The sequence below is a fragment of the Pogona vitticeps genome, chromosome 1, assembly GCF_051106095.1.
Source record: "Pogona vitticeps strain Pit_001003342236 chromosome 1, PviZW2.1, whole genome shotgun sequence".
Taxonomy (NCBI): Eukaryota; Metazoa; Chordata; class Lepidosauria; order Squamata; family Agamidae; genus Pogona; species Pogona vitticeps.
In genome coordinates, this window is record NC_135783.1 from 324607737 (window position 1) to 324626226 (window position 18490).

Here is an 18490-nt window from a genome sequence, read left to right on the forward strand (position 1 = left end):
AATGGTCCCTGAAAGGTCCTCTTGATACTTGCTGCCTCGGACTTCAGCATCAACAATCTAAATAGAGAGTCTGTTTCCTTTGCAGCTCTTGTCTTCCCATTCAAACTCTTATCTTCAGTATTTATGGTGATATTTATTCTTGGTCCACGTGCATTACAGAACTAGCACATCAATAAATTCAAGGCAGTCTTGCTAGCAAACAAATGCAATTCACTTGGTCAGCTTCTCTCCCTTTACTCTGACCCTAATATACTATGAGGAGAAGTCTTGTCACACAGAGTAGGAAAGTCTTCCAAATCATGAGATATATAATAATGTTAAAAGATATAAGATAAGATTCCAAATTCATTAAAGTAAAAAAGGAATGGTTAGAAGTTACTGGTCAGCAATTATACCTTTAGAAAAAGAGAAATCAAAGTTTAAAAGGCATAATATATCAGATGTTTCCAAGCATATGGAAATTCTAATGAGGACCTTTTCAAACCTTCATTAACTATTTGCCCAATACAGACACACCTGTCTGCACCCATGTTTTCATGAACCCTAGGTAAAGGTAAAGGTTCTCCTTGACATTTAGTCCAGTAGTGTCCAACTCTAGGGTGCAGTGCTCATCCCCGTTTCCAAGCCATAGAGCCAGCATTTGTCTGAAGACAGTTTCTGTGGTCACGTGGTCAGCGCCCTGCTGAGGTGCAATTTACAGCCTGCAATCCTGATTGGGAGTACTGTAGTCTGTAGGTGGCATTTTGAAGTTAACTGTGCCTAGGAGACATGGTAGTGGTATGTGAATAGCACTGCATTATGACTGGTAACCTTTAACCACTATTCTGTCCGCACTCCTTACTGTGGCGATTTTAAACAATTGTATCTTTTAACAACATGCACTAACCTTTGTTTCTGCTAACCAGCGATGAGGGTCTTTCTGTACTCCAGGTGTAAGTGATACTGCCTATATGAATGAAAAAACAAACTCAAATTTACATTCACACAAGACATTTTCATTAGAGTGTACATAAACTTAAACATTTATTTGATTCACATTCTTAGCAATATTTCGCCAAAAAGGCAGGAGTCAAGAAAACCAAGACACCCACAACTATGTCTGGAAAACAGACAGCATTATTATTTCATCCTACTAACTGTGACAGTATTATTTCATCCTACTAACTGTGACAAAATTAAGTTGCATGATGTCATTGAGGACAAACACTAGATTGAGGGCAGTGCTTGTTTAGGAAGCACTAACTTTGTTACCCACTAGTGACACTGGCTTTAAAAAAATGCCACACTTGCCAAGATGGAGACCAAGTGGAAAGTAAAAAATGGTGGTAACACTGCAGCTAGCTGAGATGCAAAGAGGCTTAATGTGGCTTGCCTATGAGCCAAAAAGTGGGGCACAAACCTTACACATAGGAGTTCTTGGGTGAAGACTAATAATAATAATATTCATGTGATGTGAAGTCATTTCTGACTTATAGTGACCTTTTTAGAGTTTTCCTGGTAGAGAATACTTCTTCTGGGGTGCCCTGTGATTGTGCAACTTGGCCAAGGCTGGCTCTACTCGTAGGAGGCACAGTGGGGAATCAAATTCCCAAATTCTGGCTCTGCAGCCAGGTACCTAAACCACTGAGCTTTCCAGCCAGACTGAGTATATATTGGAGGCACCATCTCCTTCTGGCGTTCCCTTATTAAAAGATGATGAACCCTTCTTCTGAAGTTACCCAGAAAGAGACAATACAGTGGTGCCTCACTTAACGAGTGCCTCGTTTAGCGATGAATTCGCATAACAATGTGTTTTTTTAGAAAATAATATGCACCGTATAACGATGTTTCCTATGGGCGATTTTCGCTTAGCGAAGTTTGAGACCATGCTTCGCATAACGAATGCGATTTTAGGTCCCCTGCTTCACTTAACGATGTTTCTTTTTTCAATTTAAAAAGTGTCTTAGAAGGGTCAAAAACGGTTCTAAATGCTTGGATTCATTAGAGGACCCCCTAAGTCGTGTGCAAACCTGATTTGGCTTTGATCTGACTTTTCGTTAATTTATGGTGATTTTTTTTTCGGCCCATAGGAACCAATGGAACTGTCAAAATCTGACAGCTCCATGCTTTCCTATGGGGGAGAAAACAATTCATCCTACTAACTGTGACCATCAGTCAAAAATAAAATAAAATAAAAAATGGTCACAAACTTTCATTAGTTTAAAAACTGGTTTGCCTTCTTTTGTTTCTCAAATACCATCTTATTTGCCAAATGCTTCACCAAGGAGTCTTCTATAATAAATAAAACTCACAACAGATGTGTCAATATCGATCTTCTGTCTTGAATTTTTAAAGAGTAGTGTATTGATATTTGCAACAGTGTTGCGATAAGATGGCATTTGAGATGGTATTTGTTTGTCAAATGGCTTATAAAATTAAAATGGCCACAGAAAACTGTTGGCCAGTTATATTCCGCAGCTGATTTAACTTGTCCTCCATTTTATATTTTCAAGAAATGATATAATTGTGGATATCTTAGCTGTTCAAGAGTCTCTTTCCATTTCTTCATAGGCTAATGAGACCAGTGGTGATGCCATATTGTACACTATCTTAACCAAAATAGCACATCTGCTAGAGTAGCATGATGTATCAGAGTGGACTGTGGCCATGGCAGTAGACCTCGGTAGCCCTACTGCTCTGGTTAAAAATTTGTGTCAGAACAGATGCCAATTTTGTAATATTCAAAAAAGTCCACACTTGAGCTCCATGGAGCATTTGAGGAAGGAGTTCATCTTTATACGGTTGCATTAGTGGTGCCACCATTTTTTCGCCGGATACAGAAGAGAAGCAATAAATGGCATCGATGGATGCTTCTTCTAACAGAGCTACAGATTCTAAGTGGTGTGACCATGTTCCTGAACTTTTGAATGTTACTCCAAGGTATTTATATGAATTGGTCTGTTCAAATAGTTTCTTACTCAGGTACAATTTGTAATTCTTTCTCCTTTCCCAAAAACTAAAATTTTGATTTTGGTGTCATTTACCTGGAGATGTTCCTCAACACAATAAGCATCTAAGGCCCTTAACTGTCTTTGAATCCCCACCTGGGTATATTCGCATTATGTTTTATTATTTCTGTATTTTATAGTTGCATATGTTTTGTAAACTGTACAGAAAGTTACAATCAGTGAGCCATAAACAAACAAACCAACAAACATCCTGTGTTCATTTGGTATGTTAAATAACAATAAAAGCCAAGTGAGAAGTCATAATTACTGTAAATTTCTCCACTGAATCCCTAGAAAGGACTTCGCATGCTGCATCAATTTCACTTCCTATCATAGAGAGGATGGATTCCTTTTCATTCTGAAGAAATCGCAGTTGATTGTGCAGTTGTAATCTGTCTTCCTCTATCCTCTTTAAGTGATCATCTTCACTATTTATTCGTTTATGCTGAAGCAAGAGGGGGAAAATCCAAAATTAAAATTCTGCATTTCAAAGGTTTAAAGAAAAACATAGCCTACAACAATGTCTTATTACTGAATGGTAGTGCTTGTACATTCATGTGTGTGCGCATACACAAACACACACATAAACTCCCGCTGAGTTCTATCCTAAAATTATAATTACATTGCATGGGTAAAACCTAAAATAAAATAAAAATCAAGTGTGTACTTTTCAAACTGCTATATTAGTAAACCAAAGCCACCACCCTACATTGGCTGAAATTCAGCAGCATAATTTAGATAATGTAAGTCTGACAATGCCATCAACCACCAGAGGCTCCCTGGGCATCCCTTTTGTTGTGGGGCACCCATTGGAAGATTTGAGGTCATGATAAGACTTTATTTTCTGAAAATTGCTGCCATGTGCAAAATTATCCCAGTAGTGGCTGATGCTCAGAAATTAAAAGACTCCCCTGTGTTCCACAGCACCCAACAGTTTCCCCACAATGAAAGAGATCCCAAGGGAGTCTCAGGGCCTTCAAAGGGAAGGATCGAAAATGTTTCATTTCCAAATAATTGTTATGATTGATGAAGTCATCAGCTTTACATGGCATAAGTCAACACTCCTGGATTTTCGTCAGTATTGAACACACTACACAGAACTCATGCGATTTTTGAAACTAATCTTGAGTCAGCCTGGTTATTGCTTGGATAGGAGACCATCAACAACTAGGGCTCCCCAGGCAGGAGTGGACAAGAATCTCGCCTGAAAACCTGTAGAGCCAGGAAGAGCTAAAAGTACAAAGCTGGGTGGATCAATGGTCCGACTAGGTGTATGAGAGCTTTGTCTGTTCCTAAACATTTTCTAGAGCAAGAGATGTTGCTCAGTGATAGATTTTCTGTTTTGAATGTAAAAGGTCCCTGGTGTCATCATGTGGGATATGAAAAACTATTGCCAAAATATCTGGAATGAGACTGGCAGTTCATTTCAACTGTTCTGGGTTTGATGGAGCAAGAGGCTGACCCAGGATAAGCGAGGCAGCTTTGTTTACAAGTGGCAAGTTGGTCAATAAGCTGCCTAGAGTGGTCCGGTGGGCCAGATAGGCGGGGTATAAATTAAATAATAATAATAAATAATAATAATAATCTACACATCCTATTTGATAGAAGCCCTGCTCAGTCATTGTCTAATTGCTGTCATAATGTTGAGAGGGAAGCAACCTAACCCCACACCATTTATATATATTTTTATCTTCATACTTGCAGTGACAAATCTGAAGAGCAAAGGTTTCTGGCTGCATGTAGGTGCCATACACCAGGAAGAACCCAGATTTTTCCAGGTTCTAGTTCATGTGGAAAGCCTACATGTGAGTAGGAGCCTCTCCTCTTAATACTTGCCAAGGCTCACATGAAAAAAAGTAATGATGGAAAGGCAGACAGGGGTGCCTTCCTCTAACTGTGCTGATGATACTGGATTAAATAGTTGCTCTGCTCATTCCCCCAACTAATCAAAAGAGTTCCACCCATTCTCTCTTGTTGGTCCAAATGTTTGGCACTCCCACACTACAGATGTCTATGGTATCATCTTTCCATTCAAACCAGTCCTCGATCCCAACTTTTCATGCAGGGCATTTAGTGTATCCTTTTCATCTTCATGATCTCATGATATCAAAATGGACAATTCTAAGAATACAAGCAGCGCCGCCGTCCCCACCTCCTTAGGAAAACCTTGGACAAATTGAAACTAGTAGTCACCAACCTTAACATACATGTAATGCCGCCTAGAGTGGTCATATTGACCAGATAGGTAGGATATAAATAAAATAAAATAAAATAAAATAAAATAAAATAAAAATAATGCAACCAGCCTGCATGGTCAGCTGTTTTTCATTTCCCTCCCCCCTCTGTTATTTTCTCTATTGTCCAGCTTTCAAGGCTTGAACCTGTCTATTTCAGCCTATTCATCACTATATGGAATTAAGTAATAGGCAACTGTAGTGTAATAGCACAGATGGAAAAAGTTACTTTTTTGAACTACAACTTCTGGATTCCTACACCTTACCCAAAATATTCCCAAAAGCGAACATTTCCCATCTTTCATGGATAGATTTAAGAGATGTAACCTTGGCAACCATAAAAACAAGAATGAAGCAGAAACAAAGCAAAAGTATTATGGCACCTTTACTGTTAACCTTTTTTTCTTTTTTTTTCTTTTCCTCTCTTGTCTTATGTATATATGATCGTACAATGCATATCCTGAAAATTCACATCACTTGCATATAACTACTTCCAAGATTGCTACAACTTTAGTGTTCTTGACACCTTGAATATTTACTACCTTTGATAATGCCACTGTCATCTTAAAAGCTCAGTATTAAATGCGAACCTCATAATTCCATCCCTTTACGACGTGTATGTAGTTACCCAGTATGATGTAGTAGACAGGGTAGAACTAGGTCTTCAAACTCCCAAACAGCTATGGACCTGGTAAAACCACTCCTTAAATATTTCACTTACCTTGAAAATTCTATTAGGTTCACTATAAATTGGTTCTGACTTGAAGGCACATAATAACAACCATGTGTACTGCATATAAACCTGGACCTTAGATATTGTCTGAAGAATGGGCTGGAATCCAGAAAAACTCACAGTGAAATTAATTTGTTACTTTTTAAGTTGCCCAACACTTTTGTTTTTTATTCACTGCAGCACACACATCTGTTAGATGCCATAGTTCATTATTTTTGGTAGCTGCAATTACACAGATTCCTAGGTCCCTATTATTTTATTTTTAAGTGAACTAGACTATCAGCAAACACTGCCCTCTTTATCAAACACATTCACTCATATGCCACAACAAAACCAGAGAGACAGGCTCTCCCAGGAGGGTCAGGTCCCTTCCACTTTAGCCACTGTACAGCATTTACTGTGCTAGAGGCACAAAGTTAAGATGGCCTTTGAATGCTAAGGAAAGTTGAGCCAAAGTGGAAAACTTAGCATCAGGGAATAAATGAGCTGGAGAAGAGCCAACATCACTTAGGCAGCAGTAGGCAGCAACAGCAGTATGTAGGCCCATCACAGGAAGGATACGGTCACCTTTAGCTTTCCTCTATGTCTTACAGAATTGGTAAAGAAAGCCATAGTCACTAGTGTTCTCTGTAAATTATTCCACCCAGCAAATAGGCAGAACTCAGAGAGCAAATCATACCCTGCCCTCTAAAGATTTATTCAAAAGGAAAATGATTTAATTTTACACTTCAGTGCTGAATGACATCTTTCACCTAAGAGAACAAATGCCCCAATCATGACAGCTTAGTTTAAGGCATCAGCATATATTTGGTAGAAGAGACTAACAGAGAATGATTAACAGAGCAATCCTACTCTTGAGTTATATATCCACCAGTTGGGACAGGATTTTTGCAATATCACCAGCACATGGAAGGAATAATGAACATGGTTTGGGATACGGTGAGGAAAAAATAGAGTTTTCTCCAGATTCAGTCCCATCATTCACTATGCCTACAAAAAAGGAAGGGTAGCAGAATGTAAAACACTCCCAAGACCACAAAAGGGAATCCCCAGATTATTGACTGGAGGCTCTGTGATTTACAGGCTGTGCCATCTTACATTCCTTTCTCTAACCTGAGAAGGTGAGGACCATATTTTGCAACAGGGAATTCTATGGTCATTGTTACTTATGTAGTGAGTATAGGACTGGGAACAGTTTTTGCCTGTGCTGTTATGTTGTTGGCCAGCTGCACGTAATTAGTGGGAGTGGGGTGGTTCCTTGTGTAAGCGTTGTATAAATGTGCATGTGTGTTTTACTAAGCATTCTTGTCCTTATCTTGTTGACCGGGAATGCTGAATAAAGGCATGCTGATTTATGACTTGGAGTTATGAATCCACTATTTAACAGTCATTATGACTGGCATTCAATGATATTCCTTTGCTGGTGCAAGAGTGTTTCATACAGCAGACAGTTCCAAAAGCAGAAAATAATCTTCAGTATTCTTGCATTCACACTGTCCCACCCCCTTCGAAGCAGATTTGAAAACTCGAGACAAAGCAAGGGAGGGAGAAATTAGTGAACAGTGCATCCCTTTTCATTCCACCAAAAAAGACCCCACTCAGTCAAGGCACTTTCCATCAGCAAGGGACAGTACTAGATACAACCCTATATATTCTGTGTATGAAGAAATGCCACCTAATGTCTGTTCTGAACACACTGCCAATCAATTTCATTTGAAAAGGCTAAGCTCTATTATTAAGAAAGGAAGAGGAAACCTCTATCCATCTCCTCATGATTTTAAAAACCCTTTACCACACGGAGGGAATGAAAGAAACACTTTAAAAGTTCCAAATATTTCAGCTTTCCCTCATAAGTAAAATGCATCACCATCCTAATAATTTTGGCTGCCTGTTTCTGTACCTTTCTCAGTTCTATGTCTTTGGAGATAAGGCAACCAGGACTTTTCTATTTGTAGAGCTAGGATATTACTCCATGAAGTAGGAAGTTTCCAATTTTAATTCTTAAGTTTCCTCCTTTTTGCATCCGCTATTCTTGATGCTGGCAAGGTACAATTCTCATATTTTTCAAGGGCTGGGACTTAAATCCTTCCTTCCTTGCTTGCAGATTGACTGATGATTGATTGACTGGATTTGCATACCACCCCACAGTGCTAAGCACTCTCTGGGCAATTTACAACATAATTATGCAGAATCTTCACAGATATAATTATGCAAAGAATACATTGTCCCCGCCCCGCATAAGCTAGGTACTGTATTCATTTTACTGACCTCAGAAGGATGGAAGGCTGAGTCATCCTTAACCAGGCTACCTGGACCTGTCAGGTTGAACTCTGTGAAGAGAAGTTTGACTGCAGTACTGCAGTTTGACCACTGGGCTCCTATTTTCTCATTACATTGCCTTTTTTACTCAGTGATAACCACACTGCACGTTCCCTTCTGTAAATCTGTGATTGTTGTATGTACCTTTCCTTGTCTAATCTCACAAAATACCTATCCTATCACATAAAACATAGACACAAATAAGTTCGGGTCATGAACACCGCCTGCATGGAGTTACTGATTCTCCCCTGGGATTTGAACCACAGTTTCGGGAAGACTGTGACATAGGCAGTTTTACCTGTGAGCATCTTATAGGCCTTGAACACCTCTAATAAGGTGGCCCATTGATGTCTTGGAAATGCTTTTGTGCATGCTCTGTGGGAGGAATTGTAGGCTGGGATCTGTGACAGCATTATGGCATTTAACACAGCAACTTATCAACTAATGCCTTCCATACATGGGTACTCTAAAGGTGCCACTGGTGCACAGAACAGTGATTACTGGACAGCATGAGTTGGTAGGGATGTTGTAGAAAACAAGAAATACACCTGCGCACACCTGGCACACACAGAAAACCAGGGGATGTGGACAATCATCTAATGCAGTGGTGTCCAAACTTGGCCCTCCAGATGTTCTTGGACTTCAACTCCCAGAAATCCTGGCCAGCAGAGGTGGTGGTGAATGCTTCTGGGAGCTGTAGTCTAAGAACATCTGGAGGGCCAAGGTTGGACAAGCCTGATCTAATGGTCACTGTGGCTGTTAACTAGATAGAAATGTCAAGTTGGGACTTTGCCCTTGAGACATTTTTGCAGTTTTTTAATTCATGTGACATTCAAGTAATATTCCATTACTGCGGCATGGAAAAAGAGATGACTTTAAAGTATTTGATGTCCACCATTTCATCACAAAAGCCAGTTTCTCTTATGCACTGACTTGTTTGTTTTATAAAAGTACAGCCTTATTATGTGTGGGGAGAAACCACAAAGGCTTCCATTTACATATTTTGTATAGAGTCAATGGTTCATTTTCTCTTTTTTTTCAGCTTAAGGATACAACGAAAATATATTTAATATATGTTTCAAACAGCTATCAAGCAAAATGAAATCTCAGTGTGGTCTTCTCATCAGAAATGAAAACATGTTTGACATTTTCTTATTTGACGGATTTCTCTTTGACTTTATAAAAGGGTTCGCCCTGAGCAGCTGCTCTGTTCTGATCCAAAAAACACACTGTAAGGATTCAATCATGGTGCCTTTTTGTTCACGGAATTATTTTGATTTGGTGAAAGCTGAATATGTGCTCTCATGTTCTCTTTTTAATTATAACCTTGCAGCAGAAGAGTCATCAGAATGTCTGTCATCAGTAAGTGCAAATCCAAACACAGCTTTGGCTGTGACACTCTTTGGAAGTGGCTGGAATGCACCAGCGTGACTTTTATTTCCAAGCCAAAGTTCTAAGCATCATTTCAGTTGCTTAAGGAATGGGCTAGAGAACACAGAAAACGTTAAGTAACTTTCTATGGGATGCTGTCTTTGACTCCTTCAAATTACAGGATGAACCTACAACTCATTAAAAAAGGGCAATGTGTGCTTTTCTATGCTTCCATTGGAACCTCATATTATTAATTCATCACGTCCTGGTAGTTGGAACCTGTTAAATCCCACTGCCTATTCCTGCAACCTCCCACAGAATAATTAGTAAGACAAAGACACAAAAGTGTTACCAGACATACAGAAACTAATATGCTGGTGTGGAGTAAAGAAGTTTGGTGTTTTCAGCAGGGACAAAACATAATCTGCAAAACAGAGCTTTCTAAGAAAACATCAGACAAGAACAACAATGACAATGATTTGGTAGGAAAAAACTCCAAAACCACAAGCAAAAAGCTGAAGAATACACAAATGAAACAATACAGAATATGTCAAAGTCTTTTACGTTCACGGCAGAAGATGTAATGGGAAACAAATTAAAGTTTTAAAAAGTTTAATGTGTTCTGCGCAAAAGAAACACAATCCCTCAAAAAAGAACAGGAAGATGCAAGCAAAACCATGAATAATCAGATGTAAGGCCTCTCTGCTCTACCATTCTGTTTACTCAGTGTTGTAATTATATGCAGCCAAACAAATAATCAAATGACAAATCATTATCTTCAAATACAACTCTAGGACAAACTGATCTGTATCAAGAGAACAATTAGTTGAAAAATAGTTTTTAAACTATTCCAGAACTCCCTATAAATTTTGAACACATAACTAAAAATAATTTACGGCTATTAAATCTGACCATTCATAGGAAAACTAAATGCAGAGTATATCCCTCTGCTATGATTCACACAAAATTATGTAAATAATTTAATTTGTTGGTTAGTTGTTAAGTCATGTATGACTCTTTGTGACTCCATGGAACAGAGCATGCCAAGCACGGCTGTCTTCCACTGCCTCCAGGAGTTTGGTCAAATTCATGTTGGTTGCGTCGATGACATTGTCCATCCATCTCCTCCTCTGCCGTCCCCTTCTCCTCTTGCCTTCACACTTTCCCAACATCAGGGTCTTTTCCAGGGAGTCTTCTCTTCTCATGAGATGGCCAAAGTATTGGAACCTCAGCTTCAGGATCTGTCCTTCCAGTGAGCACTCAGGGTTGATTTCCTTCAAAATAGACAGGATTCTCCTCTTTGCACTCCAGGGGACTCTGAAGAGTCTCCTCCAGCACCACAATTCAAAAGCATCTATTCTTCGGCAGTCAGCCTTCTTTATGGTCCAGCTCTCACTTCCATATATCACGACAGGAAAAACCATAGCTTTGATTATTCGGACCTTTGTCAGCAAGGTGATATCTCTGCTTTTTGAGATGCTGTCTAGGTTTGTCATCGCTTTCCTCTCAAGAAGCAGGTGTCTTTTAATTCTGCGGCTGCTGTCACCCTCTGCAATGATCATGAAGACCAAGAAAGTAAAATCTGTCACTGCCTCCATATCTTCCCCCTTCTATTTGCCAGGAGGTGATGGGAACAGTGGCCATGATCTTAGTTTTTTTGATGTTGAGCTACAGACCGTTTTTTGTGCTCTCCTCTTTCACCCTCATTAAGAGGTTCTTTAATTCCTCCTCACTTTCTGCCATCAGAGTGGTATCATCTGCATGTCTGAGGTTGTTGATATTTATTCCTGCAATCTTAATTCCAGTTTGGGATTCCTCCAGTCCAGCCTTTCACATGACGTATTCTGCATATAAATTGAATAAGCAGGGAGACAATATACAGCCTTGTCGTACTCCTTTCCCAATTTTGAACCAATCAGTTGTTCCATACCCAGTTCTAACTGTTGCTTCCTGTCCCACATACAGTATAGGTTTCTCAGGAGATAGACAAGGTAGTCAGGCACTCCCATTTCTTTAAGGACTTACCATAGTTTGCTGTGGTCCACACAGTCAATGAAGTATAGTCAATGAAGCAGAAGTAGATGGTTTTTCTGGAATTCTCTGGCTTTCTCCATAATCCAGACCATGTTAGCAATCTGGTTGACCATTTCGAGTTATGACCAGCTCCAGTCACAAAATTTTGCTTCTACTTGGACTGGAGCTTCCATTTACGAACAGAAAAAGGTCGGAAATTCAAATTTCTAACTGTGGGTGGTGACGAGGCTGCTTCTTTATAGTTCTTTCATCCCAGCAGTTAGAGTGTGTGTGTCGTCATTGGAGGCTTGGGACTGCCTGGTAAGCTATGATGCTGTTTTCTGCTTTTTAAAAACTGTTCTGGGTGTTTTTTGCAGCGTGGTTTTGGGATGGGGAGTTATGTTTCTGTTCTGTGGTGGGTCTTGGGGGGTTTGTTTGGTTTTTGTTTCCCCCTCCCATTTCTGAAGGGTCATGCAGGGTTTAGTTGCATTTTGGGGTTTTTGTCACCATTTCTGATGGGTCTTGGGGGGGTTCGTTTGTTTTTTGGCTTTCCCTCCGCATTTTTGATGGGTCTTGGGGGGTTTAGTTGCTTTTGAGGAGTGTTTTCCCCATTTCCGATGGGTCTTGTGGGATTTGTTTGTTTTTTTGGCTTTCCTCCCCCATTTCTGATGGGTCTTGGGGGGGTTGGTTGCTTCTTGGTTTTTTCCCAATTTCCAATGGGCCCTGCATCCTTCCCTTGCTTTTTCCTTTGTTTTCTTTGCATTTCTGACCTGGCCCCTTGATTATCTGTGCATTTCTGATCTGCTCCATTTGTTTTTTGTGCATTTCCAAAGGGTCTTGCACGCTTGATTGCTTCCCCCCCCCCCACTTTGGCCAGACGGGATTAATCGCGTTTCCATTGAGTCTTGCAGTGATTTTTTTAATGATTCTTTTTCTTCAGTCGGAATGCATTAATTGTATTTTAATGCATTCCTATGGGAAATTATGCTTCAACTTACTACCATTTCAAGTTACGTCCATCTTCTGAAACAGATTATGGTCATAAGTCGAGGCACCATTGTATTGCCCATCTGGAGATGTCCATATGTAGAGTCGCCTCTTGTGTTGTTGCTAAAAAGTGTTTGTGATGACCAGCTTATTCTCTTGACAAAATTCTATTAGCCTTTGCCCTGCTTTGTTCTGAACTCCAAGGCCAACATACCTGTTGTTCCTTTTATCTCTTGACTCCCTCCTTTAACATTCCAGTCCCCTATAATGACAAGAACATCTTTCTTTGGTGTCAGTTCTAGAAGGTGTTGTAAGTCTTCACAGAATTGGTTAATTTCAGCCTCTTCAGCATTGGTGGTTGGTCCATAAACTTGTGATATTGAAAGGTCTGCTTTGGACTCATATTGAAATAATTCTATAATTTTTGAGATTGTATCCCAGTAAACTCTTTTGTTGACTATCAGGGCTACTCCATTTCTTCTACGGGATTCTTGCCCACAATAGTAGATATGGTAATCGTCTGAACTGAATTTGCCCATTCCCGTCCATTTTAGTTCACTGATGCCCAGGATGTCAATGTTTATTCTTGCCATCTCCTGTTTGACCACATCCAGCTTACCAAGGTTCATAGATCTTACATTCCAGGTTCCTGTGCAGTATTTTTATTTGCAGCACCAGACTTTCCTTTCATTTCCAGGCATATGCGCAGCTAAGCGTCCTTTCGGCTTTGGCTCAACCACTTCATTAGCTCTGGAGCTACTTGTACTTCTCCGCTCTTCCTCAGTAGCATGTTGGACGCCTTCCGACCTGGGTGGCTGAGGGGCTCATCTTCCAGCGTCATATCTTTTAGCCTTTTGTTTCTGTCCATAGGGTTTTCTTGGCAAAGATATTGGAGTGGCTTGCCAATTCCTGCTCCAGGTGGATCGTGTTTAGTCCAAACTCTCCACTATGACCCATACATCTTGGGTGTCCCTGCACAGCATAGGCCATTGCTTCCCAGAATTACTCATGCCTCTTCGCCACGACAAGGCAGCAATCCATGAAGGAGAACTTACTTAATAGTTTCCTTTAAAAAAAGGTTACCTGTAACCATAGTTCTTTGAGTGGTCCTCTGTGAATTCACACATATGGGTATTGTCTGCGCCTGCGCTGACTCTCTCCGAAGATTCTAGAGCTAAAAGTAACAATTTTATGGTGTGATCCTCCATGAGGTATATGCTACTCCCACCCACCATCTTCCCCAGTTCCTGAATTTTATCCGCCGGGTATGAAGGAAAGAATTAATTAATTATATAATCGACCCGTGACGGATAAAGGGGAAGGATGGGCGGGTTGTGTGATTTCAGAGGACCACTCAAAGAACTATGGTTACAGGTAAGTAACCTCTCTTTCTTTTTCGTGGCCTCTGTGAATGCACACATATGGGTGACTAGCAAGCTGCACTTACCAGTTGGTGGGTCATCACAGTAAGAAGGATGACAGGACAGCTCTGCCAAATGCAGCATCTTGCCGTGCTCTGACGTCCAGCCGGTCATGTTTGACAAACGTGGACAGTGTGAATCACGTAGCAGCACGACTGATGTCAGGAACCTCGGTGCCACGTTGAAAGGCAGTAGAGGTGGACAGTACCCTGGTTGAATGAGCTGTCAAATGTTCTGGAGGGGATTTCCCCGACAAGTTGTGAGCCAGGGAAATAGTCTGTACAATCCAGCGTGCTATGGATTGAGAGGAGGCCAGGGCCCCTTTGTTTGGGCCATGAAAGCAAAGAAAAGGTTTATTGGACTTTCTGAAAGTTTTTGTCCTTTCAACATAGAAGGCCAGGGCACGTCTGACATCAAGGTTATGGAGCATATGTTCCAGGGATGAGGAAGGAGATTTGAAAAAGCACAGCAGTATGATGGGTTGTTTGAGGTGGAAGTCGGAGACCACCTTCGGGAGAAAGGAAACATCAAAGTAAAGTCACTTTATCGGGGTGAAACTGGATAAAGGGAGGATCAGCCCGGAGAACTGCAAGCTCGCTAGCTCGTTTGGCTGGCATGATTGCAACGAGGGAGGCCAATTTAAGGGTCAGGAATTTGAGGTCAATAGACGCCATGGGCTCGAATGGAGAACCAGCTGCAGTGACCACTGGGGGGTGATACGTTGTTGAGGAGGGCGAATGTTGTTGAGCCCTTTGAGGAATTTCTTGACAGTTGGGTGAGAGAACAACTTGGAGGAAGGGGAGTCGTCCAGATGATGAGCCATGATGGCTGATAGACCGAAACTGAAGAGATGAAGGAGGTAAGTGAGTAGGGTCTTCAAAGAGACAGGTACAGCAGGTAAGTCATTGTCCTGAGTATATTTTAGAAAGGACTTCCATTTGTTCTCATATAGGAGAGTAGTGGAAGGTTTGCGGGCCCAAAGGAGAATGTTCATGACGTTGGGAGTATCCTCCAAGCTGCAAGACTGAGACAGGCGAAGTCGGGGTGAAGGACGAGGCTGTGGTCGAGCGAGAGGAGATCTGGGCGGAGAGGAAGACGGAGCATGTCCTACGACATCGAGACCAGGTGAGTGAACCATGGCTGGCGGGGCCAGTACGGGGCTATCAGGATCATGTTGGCGACGTCTTGCCGGAGACAGACAATTACCCTCTGGATGAGAGGTAGAGGGGGAACTACGTAGAGAAGATCGTGAGACCAGTCCATCAGGAATGCGTCTCCCAGAGAGGTGCTGTCCCTTCCTGCTCTGGAGCAGAATCAGGCACATTTCTTGTTGGCATCGGATGCAAAGAGGTCTATTGAAGGCGTGCCCCATTGTTCGCATAGCCTCTGGAATATGACATCGTTCAGGGTCCATTCGTGAGTTCTCGTCGGAAGCCGATTGAGCCGATCGGCCAAGGTGTTGTCGTCGGTGGAAATGTGGACAGTAGTAGGGAAAACATGGTTGGAATAGCACCACTCCCAAAGGTCAATAGCTAGGTAGAGCAGAGAAGGGGAGTGGGTACCTCCTTGCTTGTTGACATAGAAGACGTTACATACAGCACAAGACGTTACATACAGCACTGATGTTACCTGTCTGTCATGGGTTTGGAGGGAAAGTTCCATCCTATGGGGAGTGGAAGGCGGGACATCAGGAGGAGGGGCTGTACTGTATATATATGTGGAGCGTGTGTGGAGAAGCTAGAGGAGAAGCAGGAGAAGAGCTGAGAGAAGAAGCTTGAGTGGGAGTCTGTGTGTCAGACAGGGTACTACTGTGTGTCAGTCAGTACCAACCTGATAGGTTCAGGTGTCTGTATGGTTAGCCAGAACTGATAGGTTCAGGGTCTGTGCTTCAAGTTAAGTGTTCTGTGTGAACCAAACTGTGTGTATGTATGATTGAGACTAAGCCACGTTACTGTATCTTATTCACCTGATCATTTTATTTTCCCTGTGTGTTGTTTAAATAAACCTTATTCCTTTATTTGTTAAAAATCCATCCCTGGTCTGTGTGACTTCTTATAGGGAATGGTTGGTGGCAGCTTAGTGAAACTGTGGCATATCCCAGTAGGTCTGGGGTTGTTACATTGATTGGTGTTCAGCGTGTGGGATACGACTGGTCCAGTTGTCCAGTGGTACAGCAAAGCCTTGGCAAGTGTGCCCAGAGCAAGGGGGGTCTAGTCAGGGACAATCTGAGAGCGCGTAGGTAATCTTCTAGGTGTGCCTCACGGGGGGGGGTGCACTAGTAGAAGAACGTGTAACCTCAGATTGGGGGCTAGATTAGGGAGCTCTGAGGCAGCCTGTTTTGGCGGGAAAAAGCTGAGGCAAAACTGTGAAATAGCAGTGAGCTAGCTTGTCTGCTGAGAGGCCCAGCAGAGGGGGGTGGACTCTAGCTCGCAACTGTTGCAAGTTAGTGCTGAAAGGACAGCAGCAATCTATAGAGAAAGCTGCTTCTGAGGCAAGGAAAAAAAAAGTGGTCGCTTTATTTTGAGGCTTGACTTTTGAAAGCAGCCTGTTCTGGGGGGGGGATTATGCCCTTGACTTGAAGCCAAATGGCAGAAATGGGTGAAGTGAAAGACCCCCAGGTTGACCAAGGTTCTGAGGATGAATTTGGCTCAGTGCAGGGTGACAGCACAGGAGAACAGAACCCAGAACTCAGGAAAATGCTCATAGCCCAACAGCATGAACTGAGGGTGAGGGAAATGGAGGAAAGGGAAAGAGAGAAACAAAGGCAATTTGAGATAGAGAGGGAGAGAGAGAAAATTGCTCTGGAAAAAGAAAGAATGGCGTTTGAGTTAAGAAAACTGGAACTGATGAATCAGAACAATAATAACAATAGGGATTCTGAGGGAGGCCAATTGACTAAAGCTGACCTGAAGAAATTCCCTGTGTACCACAAGGGAGATTGTCCTGAGGTGTTCTTTTCCCTAGTGGAAAGAGCGTTTGTGGACTTCTCAGTGAGGGAAACTGAGAAGATGACCATCATGCGATCTTTAATCAGTGGCAGCCTTGCTGGAGTTTATTCAGAGATGCCACAGGAACTGATGAAAGATTTTGCAGAGTTTAAAAAACTGGTGTTTGCAAGACATGGGATAAATGCGGAACAGCTGAGGCAAAGATTCAGGTCAATCACCAAGAAACCAGAGCAGACTTTTACCCAAGTGGGGGCCCAACTGGTGAGGCTGCTAGAGAAATGGCTATCTCAGGAGGGGACAGAGACCTTTCAGCAGCTCAAAGACTTGATAGCGCTGGAACAGTTCTATGCAGTCCTGCATGGGGAACTGAAATTCCAGGTGAGGGAAAGGAAACCAAAATCTGTGGCAGAAGCAGCCGAGATCGCAGATTTTATTTCCCAAATAAGAAAGCCCTTGGGTGAGGGGAAAGCGATGGGGAAACTTAAAGAAACCTACAGCAAGTACTCTCAGGGACCAGGGAAAAGCCAGCAAGGGGGAGGGGCCCATGGTGAAGGGAAGCCCTCAGACATGAAACCAAGACCTCAGATTTTGGAGGGAAAACCAAAACACGATGAGAAAGACTCAAAATATAGCAGAAAATGTTATTTCTGTCAGGGAAAGGGCCATCTAATCTCAGAGTGTGAGAAATTAAAGCAGCTAAAAGGAATTGTGCCTCAGGATTCGAGTGGAACCAAGCCAAAAGCTGTGTTCTGTGTCCAGAAAGAGCAAAGCTCCTTGTCACTGAGGGAGCCTGTTGCCATGGCTACTCAATCTGGAACAGCTACATCTGCTGATCAGGCTGAGGAAAATGGTCCTCTTGTGGAGGTCAAGCGATGCTTGCTCGTGAGAACAGATTCTCAGTTGTTTGAAACCGCAGGGGTGGACGTAGGAATACTTGGCCATCAGTATCGGGGGCTGCGGGACACTGGTTCTCAGGTGACCCTGTGCCATCCAGATATTATTCCTAGGGAATATGTAATCCCAAATGAGAGCATGAAGGTGGCAGGGATTGAGGGGCAGGTGATCTCACTGCCAGTAGCGGAGGTACCTGTGAACTTTCAAGGCTGGAGGGGAGTTTGGCGGCTAGCGGTTTCATCGACTCTGCCAGCAGCCGTGCTCGTGGGAAATGACCTGGCTGAACATGTGAAACGGGTGCTAGTGATTACACGTTCACAAGCCACCACGGGGACAGTTCAGGGGGGTAATGATGAGCCAGAGACGGAAGCAGGTGGGGGGAGTTCAGAAGCTGTGGTGGAAACCTTAACCACAGACAGCCGATTTGGCCAAGAGCAAAAGGCAGACGCCACTCTCCAAAAGTGTTTTGAACAGGTGACTGACGCCCAGCTAACACCTGAAACCCCAGTGAGATTTCTAGAGAAAAAGGGGATTTTGTATAGAGAGACCCTGAGGAATATCTCAAAAGGGGGAGATGGGATCC

At 42.3% G+C, this 18490-nt stretch overlaps 1 protein-coding gene across 18 annotated transcripts in view; it reads right to left on the bottom strand.

Annotated features, from left to right (window-relative positions):
• The window catches only part of CEP128 (centrosomal protein 128), a 268788-nt gene that overhangs the window by 152246 nt on the left and 98052 nt on the right, over positions 1 to 18490 (bottom strand). For all 18 annotated transcript variants that reach the window (XR_013540771.1, XR_013540772.1, XM_078383704.1 and 15 more), the window contains 2 exons: positions 3256 to 3432; positions 887 to 946 (listed from right to left, as the gene is read on the bottom strand). Coding sequence is in view for 16 of the 18 variants with exons in the window: in XM_078383704.1 (XP_078239830.1) it covers positions 887 to 946; positions 3256 to 3432 (237 nt within the window). In the remaining 2 variants the exon portion in view is untranslated. The remainder of the gene's footprint in view (positions 1 to 886; positions 947 to 3255; positions 3433 to 18490) is intronic.